The sequence below is a fragment of the Caloenas nicobarica genome, chromosome 1 (genome assembly GCF_036013445.1).
Source record: "Caloenas nicobarica isolate bCalNic1 chromosome 1, bCalNic1.hap1, whole genome shotgun sequence".
NCBI lineage: Eukaryota > Metazoa > Chordata > Aves > Columbiformes > Columbidae > Caloenas > Caloenas nicobarica.
The window spans coordinates 105,928,079-105,955,150 of record NC_088245.1 but is presented as its reverse complement, the minus strand read 5'-3'; the positions used below and the strand labels follow the sequence as shown (position 1 = coordinate 105,955,150).

Sequence of the window (27,072 nt, the reverse complement as noted above, 5' to 3'; positions counted from 1 at the left end):
AAACTCAAGGGGCACATTCCTATTAAAAAAACCAAAAACATCTACTGGCCATGTGTATTGTCGCATTCGTTCACATTTTTTCTACTCAACTCTTAATCAGCACAATAACGACAACAAAAAGAGCACATGCAGAATACCATGACATTTTATGTATTAAAACCACCTCTAATCAGTTAAAACACAGTGGAAGCCTCACCAATATCCTTCAGTCAACAACATACAACTGGGTTTGGAGAATCCTCCACTGATTATGATATACAAGTGCTATAAATCTGCTTGATGATAATGGCTCAAAAAAAACCCTGTTAACAGAAAACCGCATGCTCACCTATGTTCCATCACTTTGGTCCTAGGGACTTCTTTCCAAAACTGAGTCAGTTCTGGTACACCTGCTCCAGAAGGCTGGTCCATTTCTGCTGCCATTATAAGGAAACGATCCTGCAGAGAAGCTGCAAAACCTGCCCTCAAAGAAAAAGAAGAGCAGAAGTGTGCTTGGATAAAATAACAATATTACAAAGCATATAGAAGCATTTTTGAACAGAAGTGTTTTAAAATGAGAGCTTGTTTATTGCAGGACATAGGACATTGGCTACAGATAAAACTAATGAAATAATTATCTAAAGCTCAATAATTTTGATTACAGTCTTCCCAGTGTTCTACAGTTTCATTTTAAAAGAACTAGTTTCATCTAAACAATTCAGGACAACCCAGAATGTTGTAAAGAATGTATTCTCCAGCAAATTCACCTGTCCTTGTAACAATTTAGGAAACTGACTTACCACAGATTAACTTCCACTGTAGTAAATCAGTACAGGCAGTTACTCAAATGCTGTCTGACATCCATGTTTTTTTACAAATAGTAACACTCTCATACAACAGTCGAGTGGTCATGCATGAGTCAGTCTTACACCTCAGCCAAGCACATACAAAAGTTAGTATCTAGAGCAGTCAGCCTGTAAAACTTGTCCAGACTTCTTAAAAATTCTATTTAAGATTTCACTTACCACCATGAAGAGAGACTATTATATCCAATGACATGCCCGGTTCACAGCTGCTGTTACTGGGTTTAACTCTGTATTTTTCAGGAGCAGTTGTTCTCACCTATAAACAAACAATACCAAGAACACATATAGCAAATGCATTCACAAACCATGATTGTTTCATAACCGTCCTCATTCTGTAATAATTAAAATGACCAAAAGCTTAAATATGAAGACATGATAATACACACAGTCTTTAAAACGTTTTATTTTGTAGGAGTAATCAGATTTGGGTATTTTACTTTTTTCTCCCTCTCGACCGCTTCTTTCTTTTCTACTATATGCTATTTTTTTCTCTTATATACATACATTAAAAGAGCCAAGAACGTCAAACTAACTATCTGTTAAAATTCTTAATACGCAAGTATAGAAACTTCAGGTTTTTGTGTGTACCGAGAACACAAAAGATATGGTAGAAATCCAAATCAACACACAAGTCAATTCAGTATTTCTGAAGAAAACATAACTGCATTCATTCCTTTGATAGTGACATTTGTAGATGGAGCTGCATCATTTTAGAGCATTACTAACTTGTTCCCAGCCAAGATTTAAAAATGAGAAAAATTCTAAAAAGATCACTTTGCAATGTTCAAGCCTTTCTTTTTTGGAAAGTATTAGACTCTCACTAAACTAACCATTACCATAGCTCTTTTTCAGTCAGTGCTCCAAAGATTGGTATTACTAATTGTCCCCTTTAGGGTGGTACATAATATGTATAAATTCAGCCAGAAGATTTCTTTGATCTGCTTCAAACATCACAACAGAACAAAAAAAATTTAGACTGAAAAGTGTGTTTAATAGTACTTTTCTTCCTTACTTAAGACAAGAAAAAGTTACACATTTAGTAAACCAGGCCACGCATAAAATACTTACCTTAAAAGCCACTATGTTTTTAGTGACATTTGTGAGAACTATCAAACATTTTTTCTCTCCAGTTTCTTTGGATCCAAAATATAGTTCTTCTGCTGGGCTAATAAGAAATTTAACAATAATTAGTTTCTTCCTATTATCTTTACAACATATCATAGAAAAAAAAACTGACTACACCTACAAAATACTACACTACGAAATACTTTCAATCCTGCAGCTACACAATTTTTCATCAAAAAAAGCTGTGAAAACAAAATGCAGAAATTTCGTAGTGAAGCTCAGGGCTGACTCATGACCACAAGTGGACCTCGCTACCTCAGCTGTTACTGCCCTTGACTTCTGGAAGAGCGTGACTGTCTGCAACAGCAGGAATAGCAAACATGTATATGCAGTCCCTTCAGCCACCGCATCTTAGAGCAGTATATTATGGGAAAAGTATAATTCATTTTAATTTATGCTAATATTAAAGAGTATAAGGTGTCACAGACAGGGAGTAATTTCCATCTCGTACATCTATCCTTGTAATGGGTGTAGTGCCCACATAAGAGGAGCAAGCAGGTATTTGCAAGAGGCAATCTTTTCAACCACCACAGCTAAATTCACTTGTACTTATGAGTCAGTCTTCACATACTTCTGGAGACACATGCACAAATAAAGTTATTGCTTGTTTTTAATATTATTTTGCAATTAGGAGAGCCATGCATGAAATCTTTTAAATGATATCAAACTAACACAACTCATTTTGGAAGAAGCATTCAAATTAACACTACTAGGCCAAAAGCAGGGCATGCTCAAATACTACCAGTTGAAAGGAAACTCAAGTTAACAAGGGAAAAAAAACTGTTTTCTTTCAATATGTTACATTAGGAGTACACAAAGAACTGCCATACTACACAGTACCACGGAACTGCAGATCGTTTTAACAGAAAGCCTCTTTCAAAAAACCTGTTACTTCTTTTCCCATTCTCCCCTTTTTAGAATGCAAATTTCATGTTATTTGGATCTCCTTTCATTTTATACCAAACCTTCTTTCTTCTCTCACTTAAACCAGTGTACTAGCTGAGAAGAAAAATCCTTGGTGCTGTAGGGCAAGTCTGAATGCTCACACCAGAAGAGTCATCCAGTGGTGACTCTAGGGCGGGGGGGGCGGTGCAGCATGCCTGTGTTTTGCAATGCATTGGGCAGCTTGCATGACAATCTTTTTTTTTGGCTTTTTGGTGGGGAAGAGGGAAGTGTACTGAGGCAGAAAGCAAGAAACTGATAGGTTTAAAAAAGATTAATAGGGTAACTGCATCCCCTTCTCAGTGTTCTTTCATTCCCAAATTCTCAAGTTACCAACAACAGCAGGGAATGGAAGGGTTGCAGTGACGAAGTATTTTGGTTATCTTAATACTGTACCATTGCCGCTGGGTGTTGCAGTAATTGCAAGATGAACCACAAATGAGACGGGAAAGCGTTAACTAGCATTAAAACAAGCCACAAAAAGAGCTCAAGGAAAGGAAAGTTCCATCAGTGCCTGATCTTTCCTGTTCCACCACCCTGTCTATTTACAAAACAAGAAATGGGGCTTCAGGGTCACTGCTGTATGACTGTTTTCTGTGAAATCATCAACCAGTCCCATAGTGCATAGTGCTGGGAGTGGGTGGTGTGTAGTTGTTGGAAGGGTGGGGTGTTTTATTTTAAATGAACATCTACGCTTTTTAATTTTAATCTTTGATGCACGGAGGGGAGGGGGGGTAACCATTTCAGCTTCCACTAGAAATTCTCATCTGAAAATACACAACACAAGCTAGTCTTCTGTCAGAAAGTACAAGTAAAGTGCTGCTTTTTGTCTTACCAAACAAATTTCATTTATTGAGGAGGAAGGTCAATAAAGACCAGGCTTTCATAGCGAGATATGCAAGGCAAATGCAATTGTGGTCTACACCAGTGGGACAGATGACTAGGTGAGTATGACTACAAATATGAGAAACAGAAGGGCACAAGTGGAATCATAGAATAGTTTGGGTTGGAAGGGACCTTCAAAGCTCATCTAGTCCAACCCCCGGCAATGAGCAGGGACATCTGCAACTAGATCAGGTTGCTCAGAGCCCCGTCCAGCCTGGCCTGGAACGTCTCCAGGGATGGGGCACCCACCACCTCTCTGAGCAACCTGGGCCAGTGTCTCACCACCCTCACTGTAAAAAATTTCTTCTTCGTGTCTAGCCTGAATCTCCCCTCTTCTAGTTTAAAACCATTACTCCTTGTCCTGTTGCAAGGGATACCCCAGCTTTGGTCATACACCAGAGCCAACAAGTACTTATCAGTTCAGGGGTCCAAGGAGGCCTCACTGCCTCTGCACAGCAACAGCGAGAGGCACAGAAATGCTGCTGGTTCTTGGCAATCTCATGATGCCAGAGCTGCTGCACTCCAGCCTCCCAGTCAGGCTACAGGCTGCTCCTTCATGGGGCAATGCTGCCACCAGTAAGGATACATGGTAATTATACTGGCAGAGCTTATAATCTCAGAGTATATACATATATAACTAGTTGCAGCAACTCCTATCAGTTCTAAAACTTCAGTGTCCTGAGAAAGATTCCAGGGAAATAAAAACTAATTCTAGGTTCTGTAGAGATAGAATATTAATAAAGAGCAACAACTGTGCATACTCTCAAGAATTTACTAAAAAAAAAAATAAATAAAAAACCCACCAAACAGCAAGGACAATGGAGACATCAGTATTTTATTTTGCATGACAACAAGACTACAGGTATTAGCACCTCTATACTTGATAAAGTTTACTCTTTCATGTAATTTACATGAAATCCAGCACCTGTATTCCAATGGTAGAACTTGGAATGTTTTAATAGAAAAAAAGTTGGGGAAGCATGGGGGCTAGGTGGTGTTTTTCTTTGATTGGGTTATTTGTTGTTTTGGGTTTGTTTCTTTGTGTTTTGTTTTTTTTTTTTATTTGAAGTGGATAGAAGAACACAGCAGACTTTGTCATAGGGACAAAAAAACTTTAAACATTTTTTAAAAATAAATCACAATTCTGCAATCTATGCCTTTGTCCTGCCATATGATAAACTAAGTCTATACAGAGGAGGGTTTTTGCACAAAGTACTATAAAGATAGTTTTAATTTCAAAACTGGACATATAAAAATATTTTTTGATGCTAATGAGCATGTCATTGTCTAAATTCATTACAAAACTAACCCAGTACAGAACGTACAAAATTATCTAAGAAATTACCTATAAATTAGGTATTTTCTTCATTCATCTAATAGTAAACTGAAAGTGAAAATAAAAGTTAACATCTAAATCAGTTCCTAAACAAGCACCTTAACCTGAAAGTCAGTGAAAAGAAAAAGCGATATTAGCTAATTGTTGTGGTTTTGTTGTTTGTTTGGGGAGGGTGTTTGTTGTTTTTTTGTTTGGTTGGTTTTTGTTTGTTTGGGGGTTTTTTTGGTGTATGGTTGTTTTGTGTGTGTGTGGTGGTGGTTTTGGTTTTGTTTTTTGTTTTGTTTTTTCTTTCTTTCCCTTTTCCCTAGTTTAATGATAAAAAGCAGCTTAACTGCAGGGTGTAAGCATCTTGGATGACAAAAATCTTCTCAGCAGATATGCCATATATACAGAGCACTTCCCACACAAAATAAATTGGACCTGTTCGTTAAAGCTTAACTGGTGCAAACTACTAGTGTAGACATTTCCACCACCTTAAAGGAATTCAAGCAAGATTTAACAGCAAAAGTTGTATTAGTAAATAAATTGGTTTTTCTCATAAGCCAATGCAATCAGTGTCAAACCACTGCTCTCATTATACAGGGGCACAGGTTTAACTACATTGAATGATGGTTTCTCAATACAAATGAAACCATAAATGCTTCTACAATTCTATGAAATGCACACCTACTACGTAGCACAAAACACATGCCAATGGGGACACCAGGGGATTCACTAAAGACATATAAAACAAGAAAATTTTTGAGCTTTGTAAAAATCATCCTTAAAAGGATGTTTACAATTGTTTTCCTCTAATAGTCTGAAAAAAATAGTGTATTTTGCAGACCAACTAGTTCAGTACTCAAATGTCCAAGGCACATTGTGAAAAAAAAAAAGATTATTACCTGATATGTAATAAAGGTCCTTTAAAAGTGGTTAAAGCTTTCTTTGCATTTTTTGGTTTGCTCTCTGTTTTGTCACTTTCCTCTGACTTGGAAATTTGTTCTATAGAATTCATCTGAGTAAAAAGGACAGTTACAATTATTGACTAGAAACCTGGGTTACACAAGTTACAGACTTATGCAGGTATTTCGAAGAACACGAGGAGGCTTATTTCAACAATTTATATCTTACAGACCAAGCTTAATATGTATTCATTCCCTGAAGCTGCTTGAATTCCACTGAATAAAATTATTTGTTATAGAAGTTACATAATGTATTAAACATGCATGAAACAAAACTTGTGCTTTTTTCCATGTATTTTTCCCGATTTTTGAACACTCCAGGCAGATTAAGTTACTGTTCTTGAAATATTTAAGATTATAAAGCACTGATGCTATTCTTCCACTGCAAAACTTTTCAATTAAAACAGACATCCCAATACAATCACTGAACAGCAAACAATAACAATCTCACACTTTATTGTATTGCAGAGTTGCTAAACAGATCTTCACTGCTTTTAGATGGAACTCTGAAGTACTGGAGAACTTGAAAGAAACAATGCTGATTGAATTGGTGCATCCAAAACTGCAGATATCTTAGGCTCTGAGGGTTTTCCTCTATTAGGTTAAGAAAATAGATGTCAACAGGCCTGGATATCTTATTATAAAAAAAAAAAAAGAAAAAACTCTGGAATTAAGTGCAAAATGGGCCGGGAAGGGGAAATACAGAAGACTGAAATAATAAGTGATACCATGACTCAAGATCAGCTAGCTGAACAGTTTGCTTAGCCTTGTCTTTATTCTACTTTATTCTCTCTATAGAGAGAAGACGTGAAGAGAATTAAGTTTATGTAAGTTCGAAGTATGGGAATGAGAGGAACACAAGACTTTGGAGAAAACAGGTTTTATAAAAACAAACCACACAGCAACTTTATTTCCTTTTTTTAATAATTACAATTAGAGTAAAAGGTTAGTGTCTAAATAGACTGCGCTAGTTATCTGTTGGGCTTTATTCTACATAAACCTAATTAAAATTACCAGAGAAAATATTACTATTGCACACACTAAAGGTGGAAACATCCACAAGACAGGCACTTAACTGAGTTTATCACTCATGGCTCCCTCTACTCTGTGGAAAGAAACAGGCCCTTCTATATGACAAGAGGAGGTACACATACAGAAAATAAATCCGATGAAATCTTAGTGATGACAAGAGTCTGCATATAAAGACTGGTAGTGCAGTAAATAACGAAGACAATGATATCTCACAGGTCACTTGAAATCTGTTAGTTTGGAAGCTGGCCTTATTAAAAAAAATATTTGAGTATTTATATTAAGACACAGTCAAGCAAAAAAACCCAACAACTTAGAAGCAGGAAATGCCAATCATTCTGAGAAAATAAGGGAGTATTTCTGAAAAACATTTTGAAAAAGAACATAACATTGAAGAGGCAAACAATGGTGTACTTGCTGTGGAAAGAGCAAGTATTATTCTTAAATATGTGACCAGAAGAATAGCGAGTTGAAGCAAAACAACAGTCTACTTATTACAGAAATAGAACCAACAACAACAAGATACGGTCTGAAATTTTAAAAGTATGTTAAAGGTAAGGCCTTAAATGTGCCTAAAGATTATTTGATACATGATGAGCCTAAGTGTCAATCTTAGTTCATTGAAAGGACCAAGTAGCACCTTGATTATAAGAGAAAATACCACAAACCATTATTTTAAGGGTGAAAAAGCTAAAACAAAAAGAACCAAACCACAAACAAACAAAACACCTTAAGTAGGAAGCTGAAGTCAGCCAAGCAAATGAAAAACAAGCACTGAGACTATTAAGTATCAAAGCCAACTCATGCACTGAACAGGAATTCTCCACTTTTCCATATCTGAGAATCAAAGTTTGGGAGCTGTGCTACAACCAAAACAAGCTTCCAAGTCCAATGGTCAAGAAGTCACCAAGGTTACGTAAAGCTTCCTTTTGCAAAGAACAGCTGGACTACTTAAGGTAAGCTGTGTTTCAAATTATTCTGACAAAAACTTAGAACAGTAAATGGAACTGGAAGCACAATAAAGTATTCTGATTTTTCCTACTATTTTCAAGAGCAATATCACCACTGACTATCATTGCATATTACTAAATATCACCTCATATGGACTTGTGTAAAACAATAACTGTATTTCTGGATAAACATCACTGCAGGAAGATTATATTGTAAAACAAGATCGACAGATTAGGGATACAATTTCTCCTGAGACTAAATGAACACTTTTATATGTTGAGATTTTATCAATAATTTAAGAAAACATATTCACATTCAGTAAAGTATAAATATTTAACTTAATATTTTCTCACATACATACTGACATAAGCATATGAGAAAACGAGGTGTATTTTAAGATGTACACCACTAGATACCCCAAGATGAAAAATAAACCAACTAGAAAGACATAACCTCTGAAAACAAACCAGAAACATTTTAAATTATACGGTACAATTCACTATATTCCAGAGATACACTAAATATTTGGCACACATTTTACTCATTCAGAAGCATAACCTGGTCTTCACAGACTAAGAAGCAAGATTGAAATTGCAAGTATAATTTTCATTTTTGCTGGGTTCTTTTGTCAAACTGGAGGGCAGAAAAAAAGCAAAAGCCAAACAAGAAACAAAATTTATATGCCTCCTGTCCCACTTTGTAACATTTAACTGGTCTTGCCTCAGCCTTCAGAGTTAGATACCTTTTTCTGATTAAGGCTGTGTTCTTCATTCAGCTCCCCAGTCTCCTTGGCCTCTGCATCTATCTCTTCTTTACTTTCATGCTCATCTTCACTGGTAATGGGCCCATTTTCACACAGAGGAGTTTGAAAATCATCATCAACCAGTGGAGGATAACTGTACTTGAAAGAATCCTAAAACATAGGGAGATTTTTAAAGGACCAGTTATTGAGGAGGATGAGAAGTGCCTTCTCAAGTATTTTTAATGGAAATACTATCAATTTTTGTTGTTGTTTTACATGACTTGAATGTTTCATTTATCCATTTTAAATTGGACCCCTGTGCACAGAGCTGACACTACCATTATTTTTTATCATCATTAATAAACAAATACAGTCACCCAATGAAGCCACTAAATTGTAACAACTGGTGTTATTTATAGTCACAGCAGAACTAGAAAATCTGGTCTATCGAGGATCAGCATTCAGAGCCTCAATGAGGAAGTTTTTTTCTTAGTTCTAGGAAACGTGGCTTAAAACCTACGACAGCTATTTCTAAAGAATGTTCCAAAAGTTATGAAAAACTTCAGTTGTTCTTTGTATTTTATTTTCATAATAGCCACGGTTTGGGAAAAAAACCAAACAACCCTGAAACCAAAACAACAAATAACAAACAAACAAACATCACAAAAAACCCCAAGCAATGACAAACAAACAAAATCCAAACCAAACAAACACAGACAAACCCACCCCACACCATGAATCCAGGAAACAATCCCAAACAGTCCCTCAAGTTTAACTTGGTGTGTGGACCTTTAACATATCCTGCAACCCAGACCTCAGTCTTTGAAATGCCAAATCAATTTAAAGACCAATATTCAAGACACCTGAGTAGCGTAGAAGCAGCATACTGAAGCTCTCAATGCTTCTACAGTAAAGGTAGCTTTTCCATTGGAAGACCAGAAAAATAAAACAAAAACAACCCCAAACGACACAGTTTTTGCTATCTAGAAATTCTCTTAATATTGTCAAAATAGTTTTATTACACTAATGTTAGAAACAGTGTTTAAACAGGGATCTCTGTTCCTACTGCATTATCAAACATTTTTAAATCCCAGTGAAACTGAATTAGTCTGCCAGCTTTTCCAGAAGAGGAGGAAAATAACCCAGCTTTGCCTCCTGTGAAGCAAACTTGGGCCATGCCCAGAGTTCCCAAACTATGGTACCAGCAGGGAGTTAAATGAAGGTGTCTCAAGAGAGCTCTACCCATAAGCAAGTATGTTTTCTCAAGACAAAGAATAATTTTGAAGGAAAAACATCCTCTTTCTGCAAGTTCTGTGATAAAGATTATGAAAACCGATTTACTAGTTTTGTGAAAAATGAAATGTTGTACAAGATGCTTGTGCTGTTTTGCTATTTTGACTGCACTAGAGTAGGATCCAGGTCCTATTAAAGTGATACTGGATTGTAGCACGCTCTTTGGAGCCCTAACATGCTCTTAAAAAAGAGAATCTTCTACAGCCACTTCTTGAAATGCAGCCCTAGAGACAACAAAGGAAAAATAATTGCAATATGATTGTCTCTACTGAATCATAGCTTTGGAGAAGGACGAAAAGTCTCAGGGGGCCATGAAACCCATTTTCTGTTCACAGAACTTGTTTCATAAAACAACACAATCCCTAATTCATCAGGTGGGAGAAAAAAAAAAAAAAAGCAGGAGAAAGAATGACACTTAAAATGGATTTTTTTTAGAGGTCTAAAGTCTAAGTGGTTTCCAAAGACTTGAAAGTTCATGAATGATTCAGAAAAAATATTTCTGTACTGAAGACTGCCAGATATCAAATTCTTATTAAGTTAACCTATTATATATTAATCAGATCTACAAACTGTCATTGCAGAACAATTTCAAGAAATTTCACATCCATGAAGTGTGAACTTTCAATCCCACATACGTAATTTACATAGGTGTGTCTCAAACTATCACAAAAGGACCATGAAATGTTAATATACTTACAGTTCCACCCATGTGGGGTGGCAGATACTCTCCACTGATGTATTCCTGTACATCACTCTTGTTTGTGAACTTTAACATGCTTATCGCTTCTGGGCCGAGCCAACCCTTCACAATTTTAAAAGCAGCTTTAAAAAAAAAAGTATATGTAAGTTGTCAGGAAGGGGTTTTTTTTACAGTGTATTGGTAGCCCTTATAGAACACAAGTTAGCTACATCACATAAAATATGGCAGGGCCTACTCTGAAAGTATCTTTATAATGGGGATAAACAGTGCAAGAGTATTACTTACAGAGAAAACATTTTATAGATGTATACTTTTCTATAGATGCATCTAGATAGACCAGACTTCCATTAAAAGATTATCTCTGATTTAACAAATCACAACTTTGTTGCCTTGGAATGTCGTTTGGAAAGCACTAAGGGGGCAAAATCAAATTTATTTTCAAATAAAGGAAAAAAAAAAGGGAAAAGATACGGGATATGTATACACTCTTCCTAGTTGAGATGTTTTGCAGCTTTAAAGGACACCTGTATAGATCTACAAAGTATTTTCAAACACCAGAGTTATTTCAGTGATGGTAAAACATGAATATACAGAAAACTAAAAAGCCAGCATAAAAATACATATTCATATGGGAAAAATACAGGAATACCATGTTTCTCCTGTACATTATAATTAAAGATAATTATTGAAGTATAAGCATCAAAACATATGTAACAATATCAGTGTCCAGTGTCAGTCATCCACCTTAAGTTGTATATTCTAGTTTTTGACTGGTACAAATGTCCATTTCTTGATGATAGTATTCCTAAATCATTAGCAGATCTAGCTTTAAAAAGATTAGTTGGAAACATTCAAGGAATAGCCTATTTATCAAGGTACAAAATACAACACTAGAAGGAAAAAAAAAACCCACAACTAAAAAAAAAACCCCAAACTTATGCAACCTACAAACTGACAGATTTAAAGATGCATGTTTAACATGTTCCACCATTCAGCTGTATCTACACAGAGCAGAAAAATGATTCCTATTTATGCTACTAATTTTAAAGAGTTATAACGATCTAAAAAACCAAAACAAACAAAACCACCAAACAACTCACCATTCATTATCCATGGCATTTCAAAGATCACTATCTTTGCTGAAAGGACAAAAAGAACAGGAAACAATCTGAATACCAAGTGTTGTGTATTTCTCTGTTTAAGAGGCGGCACAGCAATAATGGCCATGTAAATAATGAATACTCAGTTTTAGAAACCGCCATGTTCACATCCCTGTAGGAGCAATTTTATATGGTTGTTTTCAACATGTATAAACCTATTTCTATTACTATATAAAAACATTTGCTGTTTGGGTGGAAAACAGATAATAAAATTCTAAGTTACAGACTGTTAATATACTTCTCTGGGATGCTACTTTTCTGACACACTGTTACTAAGAAGTAATCTCCTCAAATAAAGCAGAGAAAAGTAAAATCTCAACCTGACCTAGAAAAGCAACTATTAATGGTAAAGAAAGTCTAACTGTTATATTCAGCACCTCTTCTTCCCAAAGAAACAAATAGCAAGTCTTTGCAAATCTACATTTTTTTCCAACCTCTGTTTTATCATAAGTCTGAAAAGTTAGTAGACTCAGAAATGTCCCAAAATTTTTCTCTCAAATGTCAAAAAAAACCAAAACCATAATGTTGCACTTGCCTTTAGTTTGATATTTGACCAAAGTTATGAATTTTGAGCAGCAAGCTGAAATCTAATATTCAGAATTTAAGCAGTCGCTGTACAGAATTTCAATATTCACGTACACATGTTCGCTTAAAATTTATAACTCATTTAGGATGTACTAGCAAAAACTATTCAGTGATTTCCTGTCCATAAAAAAAAAAACAGCAGGCAAGCATACAGGTTTTTCCAAGTGTGTAAACAACATGCCTTATTCCTGTTCAGAGTAAACCATTGCTGCCTAAAATTTTCTACAGCCATGCACTTTGTCCTCTGAAGACTCCTAAAGATACAAACTGTCACGCAAGTTTGCAAAGCTTCTTTCCAAGTAACAAGAAGCAAAGGAAAAAAAAGGCCAATTCAGTTCTATTAGATGCTTATATCAATTTTTAATCTGTAAAAACATGTCTTAGATTGTTATTTCATGAAAACCTAGTTGATTTTTGATGAATGTAGAGTTTATCTACAATACAAATTTGTGCTGACTTATGAGCACGAAAATATTCTGAATTTGTAATGTCCACGCATTCCATGCAGTTACCTCATAAAGCACATGCAAAAAGTCTTGGTCTCCTCCATCATCTGTAATATTATAAAACGCTCTTATTACACAAGTCTACAGTACTTCAGATTTAATATACAATACTTACTGAGGAAGTTTGGGTAATAATCTGTAAAACAGTTGACAATAAACCGAACGAAATCTAAGTCCTAAAATAAGAGCATAGAGCAAACACACTGTTAATCTAAACATTACAAATATAGGCTTAGTCAAGCTAAGGCATTTATTGAATAGTACAAGACACTTACATTGCAATCATCTATATTGAAATTTTACACATACACATCCAAAGTCAATGCAACACTTTTCACTTCATTAAATTGCTGCAGGATTGTGCTCAAACTTAGCTCTAAGAAAGATCTAAGAAAGAAGTCAACAGATGTTATCAATGCAATAAGTTAGGTATCTAAACCTCTGCAGAGTATCAGCAGGATTTAAACTCTACAGGAAATATACAGGAATAATAAATCTTTATCACTAGAGACGCTTGACAAATTATTTTAAAGCTTTACAAGGGTGAGCACTCAACATACTTAAATTTCCCTTCAACGACTTCTCTTGCATATTGTTCAATATACTACTGCACTCCGAATCTTCCAGAGGGGGGAAAAAAAAAAAAGTTTTCATTTAAAGAGAATTTTTGGTTTTAGTAGTAGCTTGAATATTCATTTGTGGTATGAAAAGAAATTCTGGGCAGAGGTAGGAGTCCAAAGAGCTGGGGCCCCCAACATAAGACAGACATGGACCTGTTGGACTGAGTTCACAAGAGGGTCATGAAGACGATCAGAGGGCTGGAACAGCTCTCCTGTGAGGATAGTCTGAGAGATTTGGGGCTGTTCAGCCTGGAGAAGAGAAGGCTCTGGGGAGACCTTATAATAGCCTTCCAGTACCTAAAGGGGACCTATAGGAAGGCTGGAGAGGGACTTTTTACAAGGGTATGTAGTGACAGACCAAGGGGTAACGACTTTCAACTGAAAGCTTATATTTCAACTGATTCAGGTTAGATATTTGGAAGAAATTCTTCACCATGAGGGTTGTGAGGCACTGGAACACGTTGCCCAGTGAAGCTGTGGATGCCCCATCCACAAAGTCAGGTTGGATGGGGCTTCGAGCAACCTGGTCTAGTGAAAGGTGTCCCTACCCATAGCAAGGTAGCTGGAGCTAGGTGATCTTTTAAGGTCTCTTCCAACCCAAATTATGATGCAATTCTATTATTCTTGTATATCACTTATTTTCAGAGTGATTCCATCCAGTGAGAAGACTCTCAGAAACAGTACAGCCAAGGCTCTATTTCAAAATCCAGGTATAATAGAACTGACTACACAGTAAAGTGTAAAACGGGCATTATATGAAACAGGTATTGATAACAGAGTAAGAGATACCTAACCAAAGTACCTTATTGTGGTAAGGTGGGAAGTCTGCCATGAGTACTCATACTTTCCCAAGTCCTTCTAACAGAAGTGACCACTACTACTACTTTCAGAAATAGTACAAAATATATTGCTGATGGAGGATCCAAAGCCCACCATAAAGTAAAAATGCTATGCGGAACAGGCTCCTAGCTTGATGTAAACATGCTGTTACAAGATTTGTAGACAAAGAGAAAAAAACCCAACACCCTGTATAAGAATGCACACAACCTGAAAGCTTTATTAGTAGCTTCAGCAACTAGAAACTAACCAAAACTTGATATCTTCAGAGCCAGAAGGTAGCCTTCAATAGGAACATTTATCTCACCTAGCTGTTGCTTGTACCAAATACAGTATCATTCATTTAAGAGCATAAAAACAGTGACAGATTTCCAAGTAATGATCAGAATCTCCTGTTCATTAACAAGGATGCTGCTTTTTATTCCACTGCCTATGCAAAAGCAGTACCATAAGATATTAGGAGGATGGATCCATTATTTTAATTAAATCTAGAATTAGAAGTACAGGCCATTCAGTAACTGCATGTACTCCAGTTACCTGAAGTGGTGCAACAAGGTATGAGCCATAAGTGGCATGGATGCATACCAGTGATAAAAGCAACATAGTAGATGTCCACAGCAATGGAACAAACAAATGAAGCATGCTCTGGAAAAGAACTTGGAAATCCAAGTCCTTTTAGGATAAGCAGTACTCACAATAAAAGATGGCTCAGCCTATTGCCTTTTGGATTCTTACAACTAAATTCTACTACTGTCATTCATGATGACTGACAAACCCAGCTGGTGAGCAACTACTATGTATATTCACTTTGACTCAGTCACCAAACTAAAATCAAGTTTTCAGTGTGCTGTACAAGACCTAAAATGTAACAAAAGATTTCGGAAAGCGCGCATGTCACTGGAAGACATATCACTGATGGGAGCAATTGTTAAGTTCTTTAGGTGTCAAGGACTGCATGGGGACTCCCCTTTTCCTGGGGACACAGTTTAAATAATTCAGAAAGCAATTGGAAAAACATAATCAAAATACTTACTATATGACTGATTCCTGTTTCAGACATGTCGAATACCACTGTTAGGGGCTTTCCATGATCTCTCTTGGCATAATGTTCTAACCAAAAAGCTACCAGTTTCTTTTTCTCAAGTTGCTGTTTAGGATCTCTCGTATGATGTTTCACTCTGAACCAAACTTGTGAGAAGAAAGAAAAACACACACAAAAATGAAACTAGAGATCCAAATTAATGGAAAACATCATGCAAATAACTATAGAGGACGCACTGAAATGTATCACTCCTGAGTTTGTATTCTACATTTCTACTGATTTTGTAGCCACCGAACACCCAGAAAAACAACTGCATACCTTTCCACACATCTCTTTTCCTTGCTCACATTTCTATATTGGAACTTCTTAAAAATTGAAAATACAAAGAATTACAGAAGAGTAAAGTGGAAAAATACTTTTCATATACTTAAAGACCACATAACTACATCATTATTTCATAACTTCAAATTAAATCATCTGGTCCTCAAATATGATATTATGTTCTGTATATATTCTAAGTATTGTTGCAGTTGTGAAATGTATGTTTCTTTTGCTTAATTTTATATAGCATTGTAGTGGACGTGTTTGAAAAACTATTTATACATACATTATGAATTATATAAAAAACCAACAGACCTTTCCAAAATAAAATTTAAAAAAATCCAGAAGATAAGCAATGAAAGTCCAATACATACCCTTCTGGAATAAGAAATGAGTCACGCAGAGACAAGTTTTTCCATGAAAAGTAGCATATTCCAAAGTACCGAAATTTACAAAAGAGTCTAAAACCAAATTACCAATTATACAATGGAGTGACAAAAGCAGTACTCAGGGCAGCAATGTGAAGAACAGTCTTCATGTTTGGTACCTCTACAATACCAAAATTAGACAAGCCCTGAAAATAATTGCAGATATAGTCCAATATTTTTCTCCCTGAAACTTGGAAAGTCTTACTAAAAAAAAAACCAAACAAATTTCTTCTCCATGCCTTTTATTCCCAAGTGCAAATAAAAATATTTTATGGTTCATGTAAGGAAAACTATTCTTTTTAAACATAGCATATTAACTAGATGCTGTAAGTTCAGAATTTCAAAAATATAGCCCTATTCAAACACAGGACTCTTGTGAAAGTAACCAGTAATTCTTGAAGAAGTTCTTTATACTTTAAAATGCCTGTTTTGCATAACAGAATGAGAACAGAGCACGTGGCCCACGAAATACATTTCTCAAATGTTGACTAAGCAGGAACTCTTAACCACGAAACAATCTGAATTTGTATAACAAGTCAGATATTCTGACCCAATTAACATTCACAGAAGAAACACTTCAAGTACGGAAAAAGAAGCATTAGTTACATTTCAGTGACCACAAAATCAGAAATCAATATTAAGCCGACTTACACATCCTTGTCATGAAACAATTGCATAATTTTCTCATTTCCAGCACTGATGCAAGAAAACCAGGTTTTTTTCTACTTCCCCCCCCACCATAATTTCACCAAATTGAACCACCCAGTATACTCATGCTCATCTTTCTAAATGCTATAAAAAGGTATCACTACCAGTCATCCTTGAATACTTACCACGGAGGCTAAAAGAGAATCATGAAGCATAACAAAGCAGCAATTTTTTTTTTTTTTTTATACAGCACTAATATCTGACAATGATAAGAAAAGGGACAGTTTGACAAAACACAGCCATAGAACAAAAGCTGTATTTTCCTGGTCATGGTGGGTTTTTTGGTGGTGTTTTTTTGTTTTGTTTTCGTGTTTTGCTTGTTTTGGTTGTTTGTTTTGGTGGTTTTGTTTGTTTTTTGTTTGGGTCTGGTTTTGTGGGGTTTTTTTTGTTATTTGGTTTTGTTCTGTTTTTTTGTGTGTGGGTTGTTGTGTTGTTGTTATTTTCGGGTTTTTTTTAACTAGTATATTAGTGTTTAAAACACAGTCATTTTTTTTCTTTCTCCCCTGAGGTTGGAGATTGTTGCTTGGAAAGCCTCATGAGTGATTTGTTTTAAAAGCCTCTTTTGCCTCACAGGATTTAAGCTTAATTAAAAGTAAGTATGCAAGATGTTACAACAGATTCATTTATAGAAAATAATATTGCCCATCTATTATATGCTATTAAAAAACCTCAGGAGTATTTCAGGAAATATTTACTATTTCCCAACAAATCTTATGGTTTAAACTCTAAGTTAATCACGCAACTTGAGAGTTCATTGTCCAACAATTCTCAGCTGTCCACGCTGCCACTGAACATTCCAAGGACATTAGAAAAAAATGGAAATACAAGAAAACCATTGCAGACCTCCTGTGAATCACTGCAAGTATGCAAGAATGTGGGCTGCTAGAAAAGCAATGACACTGCATTGAATGAACATTTCTATTAGTCATATACTCACTACAGTAGATACAGAAACAATGCACACCAATAGGAAAGTTAAAAACTGCATTGTAGTTAGGATAAAGGTTTATTATTTTTGAAAACTGCTAGTAAAGTTTCCTTATACCACTTCTGTGATCCAAAGAGATACTCAAAGTTACCAACTTCTTGCCATTTTTACTAAAAACAATTGCCAATGTGTACCTACTTCTATTTTTTAAATGTTTGTTTTTCAAAATAGATGCTAAAATGTTGGAAACAAACAATGATCAATGACTGAAAAATATTATATTCTGTGTAACTTACATAATTTGTAGCCCTCTTTATCATACCCATGCAGAAAGAGAGTGCCATTTTCAAACAGCCATTTTGGAAGGACAGATTCTGTCAAGTCTGCAAAGCCAAATGAAAGATTATTACAGCAATCATATTAATAATCACATTGTAACTTAACAGAAGCCACTAAAAATACAGAAGTCTAGCAACAAAATACAAAAATGTCTTTATAAACCACTTTCCAAGGCCCTTACTAAACTAATGCAAATACTGAGCTCATTTGAAATCTTTACTATCTTCTTCCTCTCGTGTTGTACAGTAGGATCTATTTAGGAAGAAATAAGAATTTTTAAAAATTGCTATAAGAAAAAAAAACCACTGTGAATGTTTATTTTTTGCTCAAATCTGCAACTCCTCTTGCTCTGTCCTTTAAATCGGGTTGTGACGTTTTGTAGATAAATATCATCTTCAAAACATTCTGACAACACAAAAACCAGACTTACGGAACCACAACAAAAAAGCGAGACAGGTCAACATGAAAAGCAATAGTTCTATTTTTTAAATTTTTTTTTTAATCTGAGTAGAAAAGTTCTGGTTCAGCTCTCTGTGATATGTACAAAACCTTTAAAAGGTGCTTAATGAAACTACATATAGAAGTCTGATTGTTCAATAGGAAAACAACATATAACATTGAAATCATTACATAACATAGCTTACCATTAACGGTATATTCTTTCCTCCACTGAAAGCTTTCATCGATCATCTTTAATGTATCATCTATAACATCGTGACGCCAAATAAGATAATTTTCAACCCATTTATCATCTTGCTGAAGTCTTTCCACATCTCTAGAATCGTATTTATCCGATTTATCTAGCAAATAAATCAATTCTTGTAAGAATATAGTATTTGCTATGAAAACATGAACAGATTTGTCAAGTATCACTATAAGCATCTACTAGGTACATAAGATTTCTTTCACAGTCTCAAACTTAAGCAGACAAAGCATAGCATCAGAAATTGATTGAAAACATCTACCTACTGTGACAATATTTAGAAACACTACAAGATAACTGTCACTAGAAAAATATTTTCTGGGATCCTTATTCAAAGGGAAAACATTACAAAATAAGATGTGTACAGGGCAGGTGTAATTTTTCTAAAAACACATTTTAGAATTAACGTAAATTAATATATAGTCTAAGAATCTGTATACTGATGAATGTATATATTAAGCGTCACTAGTTCAAGCTTGAGTTCTCAAACTTACAGGCATCATCAGCACATCAGACCACAAAATGTTAGAGAACAGATGTCAAAATGACTATTTTTGGCCAGGCACTATACATCACTTTAAATAAAACAATTTTGTTTAATGCAAAGATCACACACTCTTCACTTGTTATAAATTGTAACCTTACTGAGCACAAACTAGATGCAACTCTAGAGTTGTACAAAACCCTCAAGTCTCAAGCTCTTGTTTCAGGATAGCAACAGGACAATAGACTAACATGCTTTAGGAAGTACTTCAGATAAAACAAGAGTTGCTGCTGCTCTTTTTTTTTTCTCTAAACCTTCACTTTTTTTTTGGTTGGTTGGATTTTTGTTGTTATTTTATTGTTATTATTTAAACAGAAAAGTTTGTAAATACAAATGCTTAAGTGGACCTATTGTTATTGTAGTTACGCTTAAACAAAGGCTTAGTTTTTAGATCAATGCTTGTCTTTGTCTGTCTGCATCACTGGAACGTAAATCAAGTAAGAGCCCGTGATAGAAACAGGCTTCTAAAAGCAACAGATGCTGATACACATCTCTTTGCTAACTACCAAAAAACCCCATAAACTCTTCAACTTTCCACTTAAATTAATTTGTGATTAGCGTGAAAAAAAAAAAAAAAAAAAAAGACTGGCTCTTGAAAAAATAGACGAGAATTTGAGAATTTCCACATACTGCAAAGACTATTCCTTTGTCAGCAGCAATAAACTCTAAGTAACTACTTTCAGGGCCATCACAATTAAAATAAGTATTTAGAACTGTGACTGGAAGGTTTAGGGATGCATATTTCAATCAGACATCTTAACTCCAAGGAAGATGTTAAGAAAAATACACCATTAAATTCTGCTAATATGTTTAATTTTACTGGCCTACATGGAAATATATGACTTATTTTACCTGTTCTTTAACTTGTACTCTGTTTCCTGTGACAAACTAGTCAATAACTGTAAGATTATACCCATTTTAAATGCACCCATCCATTAAGAGTTGTTATAGTTGCACTTCTCCAATGCATCTCTTTACATCCAACTGCTTCTCACTTAACATTATCTACTCAGTTCCTTCTTCACTAGGTTTCAAATTTCTCCTTCCCATAATCCCATCCTACTATCTTGCCCTGTTCCTTAGCCAAACTATAGCAAAATCCCACTTTCCTCAATCTTAGTCCTCTAATTGCTCCCCTCTACCCACAAGCCTCCAATTCACTAAAAACTCTCTCAATTTTCAGTGCCTTCTCTCTTCATTGCCATACTTACACCAGACAGCTCACTCCCTATACTCTGACTAAACCCGGTAAAGCGAACACTCAGCACACGACTGAAATGCTGTTTAACTTCTCCGTGGCTCTAGGTCAACCACAGAGGGAACAAGTTACGAAGATCTGGGGTATTAAATTTTGTGAAGCCTCAACTGCTCATTTGAAATTTGATTATTACCCCAATGATTTATGATTTCAACACGCTTGCCTGAGAAACACTAACAGTACCTAGTTTCAAGTTAGCATCATAGAAATATAACGTTGGAGAGGATTTCTGCAGGTCACTTCACTACTAACTCCTGCTCACAGCAAGGCTAACTTCCCAGTTCAAACAGGTTGCTCAGTACCTTTTTCAGTCAAGTTTTCTACCCTCAAAAGGGTAGAAAGATTTCACAGCCTCTTTTCGTGTAACATGCGTTCCAACCTAAATCCCTTTCAAAGATGCTGCCATGTACAATAACTAAGCTGGCACATCCACAATCAGCTAAAGTAAGGAAAGCACTGGCTCCTCTTAGCCATGGTATGCTGGCTATTCTATGCTATGGATTATTTCATAGAATAGTTCGGGTTGGAAGGGACCTTCAAAGGTCACCTAGTTCAACCCCCTGCAATGAGCAGGGACATCTTCAACTAGACCAGGCTGTTCAGAGCCCCATCCAGCCTGGCCTGGAATGTCTCCAGGGATGGGGCATCTACCATCTCTCCGGGCAACATGTTCCACTGTTTCGCCACCCTCACTGTAAAAAATTTCTTCCTTATGTCTAACCTGGATGTCCCCCTCTTCTAGCATAAAACCATTACCCCTTGTCCTGTTGTAACAGGCCCTGCTAAAAAGTCTCTTCCCATTTTTCTTAAAGGCTCTTTTAAGTATGGTATATCAGCTATTCAAGCCATATATAGCTACTCATAGGCACAGCAAACTAGGGCTTTGCAAGAGCAAAGATTAACAAAAGCATTACATGTCTCTAGTGCCTTGCTCCAACTTGGTTTAATAATCTTTACCATGCACCAGCTTCCAGCTGAGAGCAACCGCAGTTAATCAGTCAGCCAAGTATTTGTCCAAGATCAGCCCCTTGTATATCCTATTTGTATAAGGGGTTTGAGTACTGTAAATTAGAGAGAGGAAAAAAAAAAAACCACAAACACACCAAACAAAACCACCACACATACACCCAGGTAAAAACTAAGACGATAACGTTTCACACTGCTTTCTGAGGGTCTCTTTGCTTTCATTATCTATTTGAGAGCGGAACTGTCAGAATGACAGAATAGAGCATCTTGTATCAAACAATATAAAAACATTCACTTACTATGTGGAACACACCTCAGAACACACATTTATGGGCCACTAACAAGCTTCTCCAAACTCTGACCTTAGATATTATTTAAAAAATAGAAATTTAACTTTACAAATATTTTGAGAAAATTAAATTGAAAAAGGAATGGAGAAAATATTTTATCCAAACTTTCAACATAAAAATGAAAAGCCAGATGGATTCAGATCAGATAGTCAAAAAAAAAATTCCTCTCTTTAGCAACTAATTCTCAGCAAGATAACACATGTAATCCGAATTTACATAGATACTACGACAGTAACAAGTAGACAGATTCTGCCTTGCAGAATGCTGGTATTGAGCCCTCAACACAGGAAAGACATGGACCTGTTGGAGAGGGTCCAGAGGAGGCCACAAAAATGATCAGAGGGCTGGAACAGCTCTCCTATGAGGACAGACAGAGAGTTGGAGTTGCTCAGCCTGGAGAAGAGAAGGCTCCAGGGAGACCTTATTGCGGCCTTTCAGTACTTAAAAGGGGCCTATAAGAAGGATAGGGACAGACTTTTTAGCAGGGCCTGTTGTGACAGGACAAGGGGTAATGGTTTTAAACTAAAGGAAGGGAGATTCAGGCTAGACACGAGGAAGAAATTTACAATAAAGGTGGTGAAACACTGGCCCAGGTTGCCCAAAGAGGTGGTAGATGCCCCATCCCTGGAATCCATTTCCCATAATTCTGTAGACATCTGGAAACTCATTTTCTAACTGTGCTGTGAAATAATGTGAATGTTTCTAATTTTAAATCACTCATGGAACACTTGCCAGCAGTTACCTGGTTATTAGAAATTCCTGGAGTCAAAACAGCATTAGTTGAAACAAAATAGGCCTTTGGAGTTCTCAACACATAATTTAAACATATCCTGCACAATTTACAAGTCAAAAGGAAACAAATTTAGGAGCATCCCACAAGAAATTCAGGTGAAACTATAAACTGAAGTATCTTACCTCAGACAGTCTCCAAGCTTAGTCACTTAGGATACCTGTAAACATACTTTGATGCTTTTCTCACTACAAAATTATGTGCCTATTTCTTCATACCTGCAGAACTGCCACTAAGATGCTGAGACACCCTCTATTTAGGGAGATGAACATCTCTATAAATCCATAACAGAATTTCTTAAGGTATTTGGAACACACCCCGCTTGCCCCAAAAGTAACACAAGAAACAGCATTCACAGCTACTTCCGTTCAAAAAGAGCTAGTGAAAGCCACGTATGTAACTCCAGTGTCAGACTTTTGTGAAACATTTCCTGGTTAAGACAACTGTCAAGCTTGGAAACCTCGTTCCCTGCTTAGCTCAAGAGATTCAAACCTGACTGCATCCCTGAATAGTTCTACAGCCAGTGGAAAAGGCAAAACTGGAATGCTGCAAGACTTTTCTGTTGAACTAGTTGAACTAGTCTAGAACCTAATCAAGACTCACAGATCCAGAACAGCAAGAGAAAGCATAACCTACTTAGCAAATTTTACATTTACCAGAGAGCATTAAAATGAAATTCTAAGTTATAGATGAAGGAGTAACACTGACAACAGCAAGGAGAAGATACCAAAATTATCAAGGGCTAATGGTTTCAAACTGAAGGAGGGGAGATTCAGGTTAGACATGAGGAAGAAATGTTTTACAATGAGGATGGAAAAGCACTGGCCCAGGTTGCCCAGAGAGGTGGTGGATGCCCCATTGCTGGAGACATTCCAGGCCAGGCTGGATGGGGCTCTGAGCAACCTGATCTAGTTGCAGATGTCCCTGCTCATTGCAGGGGGTTGGACTAGATGAGCTTTGAAGGTCCTTTCCAACCCAAACTATTCTATGATTCTCTCTTAATTCCCTCAGCAAAACGGCCTTCAGGAAAATTTGAAAGAGCAAGAAGATTGACCGGGTCTCAGAACTTTAAAAGTTTCAAAGTTCATCATTTTATTTAATCTTAGTTTAAAAACAGCTACTTAAAGTTACTTTCATTTCCTCACTGAACTTTTGCAGTCATAGAAGAAGACTGGGAGAAGACAGAAAAAGTTCTGTTTGAACTGCAGCTTCTTCATGTCACTTGCCTTCCTTTTTCTTGCTTCAGTGAGGAGTTCTGTTCTTTCCATGACCAAATTCTGCCCTGTTAATAGTTGCCTTTTTCAAGCTGAGAAACTTATGGTGAAAGAGACTTAATTACTTTCATTAATTAATTACTCTTTCAAAACAGAGGACCCTGTATAACACAAGATAACAGCTCTGAGCAGAACTCCAGAATCATGCAAAACTAAAGGAACACAAATTTCACTGCAGAACTTTCACTGGAAGAACTCACAAAACTCTTTGATACACAAATTGTAACGTCTCTTCACATTTTTTGTCAGTGCCATCTACATCACCAGGAGATCAATGCTGCACTGCTCCGTTTTCTTCTGGCATTCATGGTTTAGGAAAAAATAATAGAAATTGGAGAACATTCAACAAAAATGTAGAAGACAGACGACAGGACTGGAAAACAGGCAGCACAGCTAACAGTAAAAGAATACAGAGAAGTTCAGAATCCACAACCTCCTCCCTTCAGGAAGAGCTCTTACCTAGAAAAAGAGATGTTACAGAACAAGTCATACACAAAACTAAGTAAGGATAGCAACTACATACCTTTAAATAGAGAAAAAAAATCCCAAAAAACCAAACAACACCAAAACCAAACATTTCATTGTACAAAAAAAATTAGAAAATACAACTTAAAGTATGTCAAGTATTCCATTACACAACGCCTCTCAATTTAACTACTGCCTTAAGCTATTTCAGCCAAGAAGTCTTTAGTCAGAAACAGTCATAATTATTCCTCTGACCTTGTCTAGAAAGAGGAAACCCATTTTAACTGTCTGCTGATGCCTAACATGTTAAGCTAAGGACCACTTAGGTATGTGCCTTCAATTGTTAGATGAGGAAATCTGCAAGACTGAAAACAATTTAAGAAGGTCAGTAGCCATACAGGGACAAGGACGAAGAAAACAAAACTATTTCTGCCCAATAAGGAGTTATTTCAACAAAATCAAGCAGCAATAAACAAATAAAATATCCACCTCCAGAAGGTAAACTTTTTAGCAAAACTGAGCACTCTCAGTGCCAATAAAAACTACTTTCAATAGAAAGCTCAAGCATCAACATAACATAGCTTTCTATAAAAACATAGTTTTTATCCTATCCATGTTTCCTGTCTTACACTTCCACCATTTCTCAGCCTGAAAGCCAAGAATCAGGGAAAAAGAGATTTTTCAGAGCATAAGCAGACATAAGCAGGTATTCCAAAAATTAGCTTAAAAGTTTTCTACAATAGTCATATCACTATGGTTTTATTGAGGATGCACCATATACCTAAAATTGTATTTGCAAATGGCCAATATGATTAACCAAACACATTTTGCTACTGGCTTAAATTTCATCATGACTTTCTTTAACCTTTTAAATTAGAGTGTGAAACCTTTCTTATAAAGTCTTTTTCTGAAAATTAAGCTTTGGCTAAAGAAGAAAGAGTGAGTATGCAAATGGGGAGGGGCAGGGAATACAGGCAACAAGAAGTGCTAAATATGCAAAAGACAGTATGGAAAAGAGTTGTTGAATGGAAAAATCTGTCAAGATATGATTATAAATAATTTCTACAGTAACATTAAAATGGAGAGTAATAGCCCAGAAATAAAGCTAATTTTGGAAGTCCTCTAAGGAATGAAAATGCACTGAGGAAAGAGACAAGACTCTTTTCTAGAAAGCATTGTTAGTACCAGTCAGTACTAGAAAATAATCTTTTGTTTTCATTGTTCCTGTCACCACCCAAATCATTTACATCACCAACTCTCACAAAGAACCCAAACAGACACAACAGAAATCAGGCCCCTAACAAAGACAAAAAGTGCTGTCTTCCTACCACATTAGACACCATTCATTAGACTATTGGACTACCAGGAACTTTTAAAAGGCATGCTTCCCATACTGAAATGCAAGGGGTTTAATTACTAGGCATATACATTCCTCACAAAAGCTTAAGTTACCTCTCAAATACATACAGAAAATTTACAGAAGAGAAAAACACACACCACCACCACAAGACCTCAGTTGACGTTAAACACTGCTTTGCAGGTAAGATCTCACAGTGGCCCAGCTTTCCTTCCAGAACCTCTCAATGGCCACCTTTGCTCAACTTCAGCAAGTAGGTTCTCATGCAAGCTTTGGGGAAATGAGCCAGTAAGGTTCTCTGACACTGTATGTTCCAAACTGTATCTGACTATTGAAACTATTATTTGATTTTTCGTATAATTCAGAAAACAGATTTCTGGTCATTTCAATCACTAAACAAAACTTTTCCCATCTTACCTTGAAAAAAAATGTCAAGAATGTAGCGTATTACTTGGTTGTAACTTTTATGTGAAATATTCCAACATCTATTAGTTGTCACAGTTCATACTATTTTTTCTGAACCAGCTGTATATTAATGTATTTGTGTATTTTCTACTTTAACCTAAAAACACCTGTATTCTGTCATAATTTACAAATACATAATTTTAACCAAAAATCAGAATTCCAAAGGCCCTTTAAGTTTTCATTGCACAACAAAGCAAAAATCACTGCAAGACCATCACAACATTTGTGAGCATTAACAACTGCTATTGCTTTGGGGTGAAAGCATGTAACTAAGTTCCATAATATGAAAGAATCTCTTCATAACGCAAAAACGAGTTTTGAGAATAATCAGGAACACTGTTTTCCACAGAGGGAAAATAAAACAGTGGCAGCTGCATCCCCCAGAAACAAAACTGCCTGAAAATTTGACTCAAATTTTACCACTTGCAGCTCACCTCTAAATAGGATTAGGTTAATTCTGTAGAGGCCCACAATTCTATGACCACACTATACAGAAAGTATCAGTCTCTTGACAGTGCCCTTAGTTTTGATAGCACACTAAAATTGCTGGGTATGAAGCAATCCTTTGTACCTTTACAACACAGAAAGTCACATACACCTCCATACCTCTTTTCAATTAAGAGAAGCATAGAAG

General features: G+C 36.0%; 1 protein-coding gene across 2 annotated transcripts in view; it reads right to left on the bottom strand.

The window, feature by feature from the left end:
* Positions 1-27,072, bottom strand: part of MOSPD2 (motile sperm domain containing 2) — a 33,058-nt gene that overhangs the window by 3,952 nt on the left and 2,034 nt on the right. For both annotated transcript variants that reach the window (XM_065640470.1, XM_065640463.1), the window contains exons 3-13: positions 18,911-19,066; positions 18,224-18,310; positions 15,534-15,688; positions 13,159-13,219; positions 11,893-11,931; positions 10,790-10,914; positions 8,800-8,970; positions 6,018-6,130; positions 1,914-2,010; positions 1,005-1,101; positions 329-458 (exon numbers count right to left, since the gene is read on the bottom strand). In XM_065640470.1, coding sequence (XP_065496542.1) covers positions 329-458; positions 1,005-1,101; positions 1,914-2,010; positions 6,018-6,130; positions 8,800-8,970; positions 10,790-10,914; positions 11,893-11,931; positions 13,159-13,219; positions 15,534-15,688; positions 18,224-18,310; positions 18,911-19,066 — 1,231 coding nt within the window. The remainder of the gene's footprint in view (positions 1-328; positions 459-1,004; positions 1,102-1,913; positions 2,011-6,017; positions 6,131-8,799; positions 8,971-10,789; positions 10,915-11,892; positions 11,932-13,158; positions 13,220-15,533; positions 15,689-18,223; positions 18,311-18,910; positions 19,067-27,072) is intronic.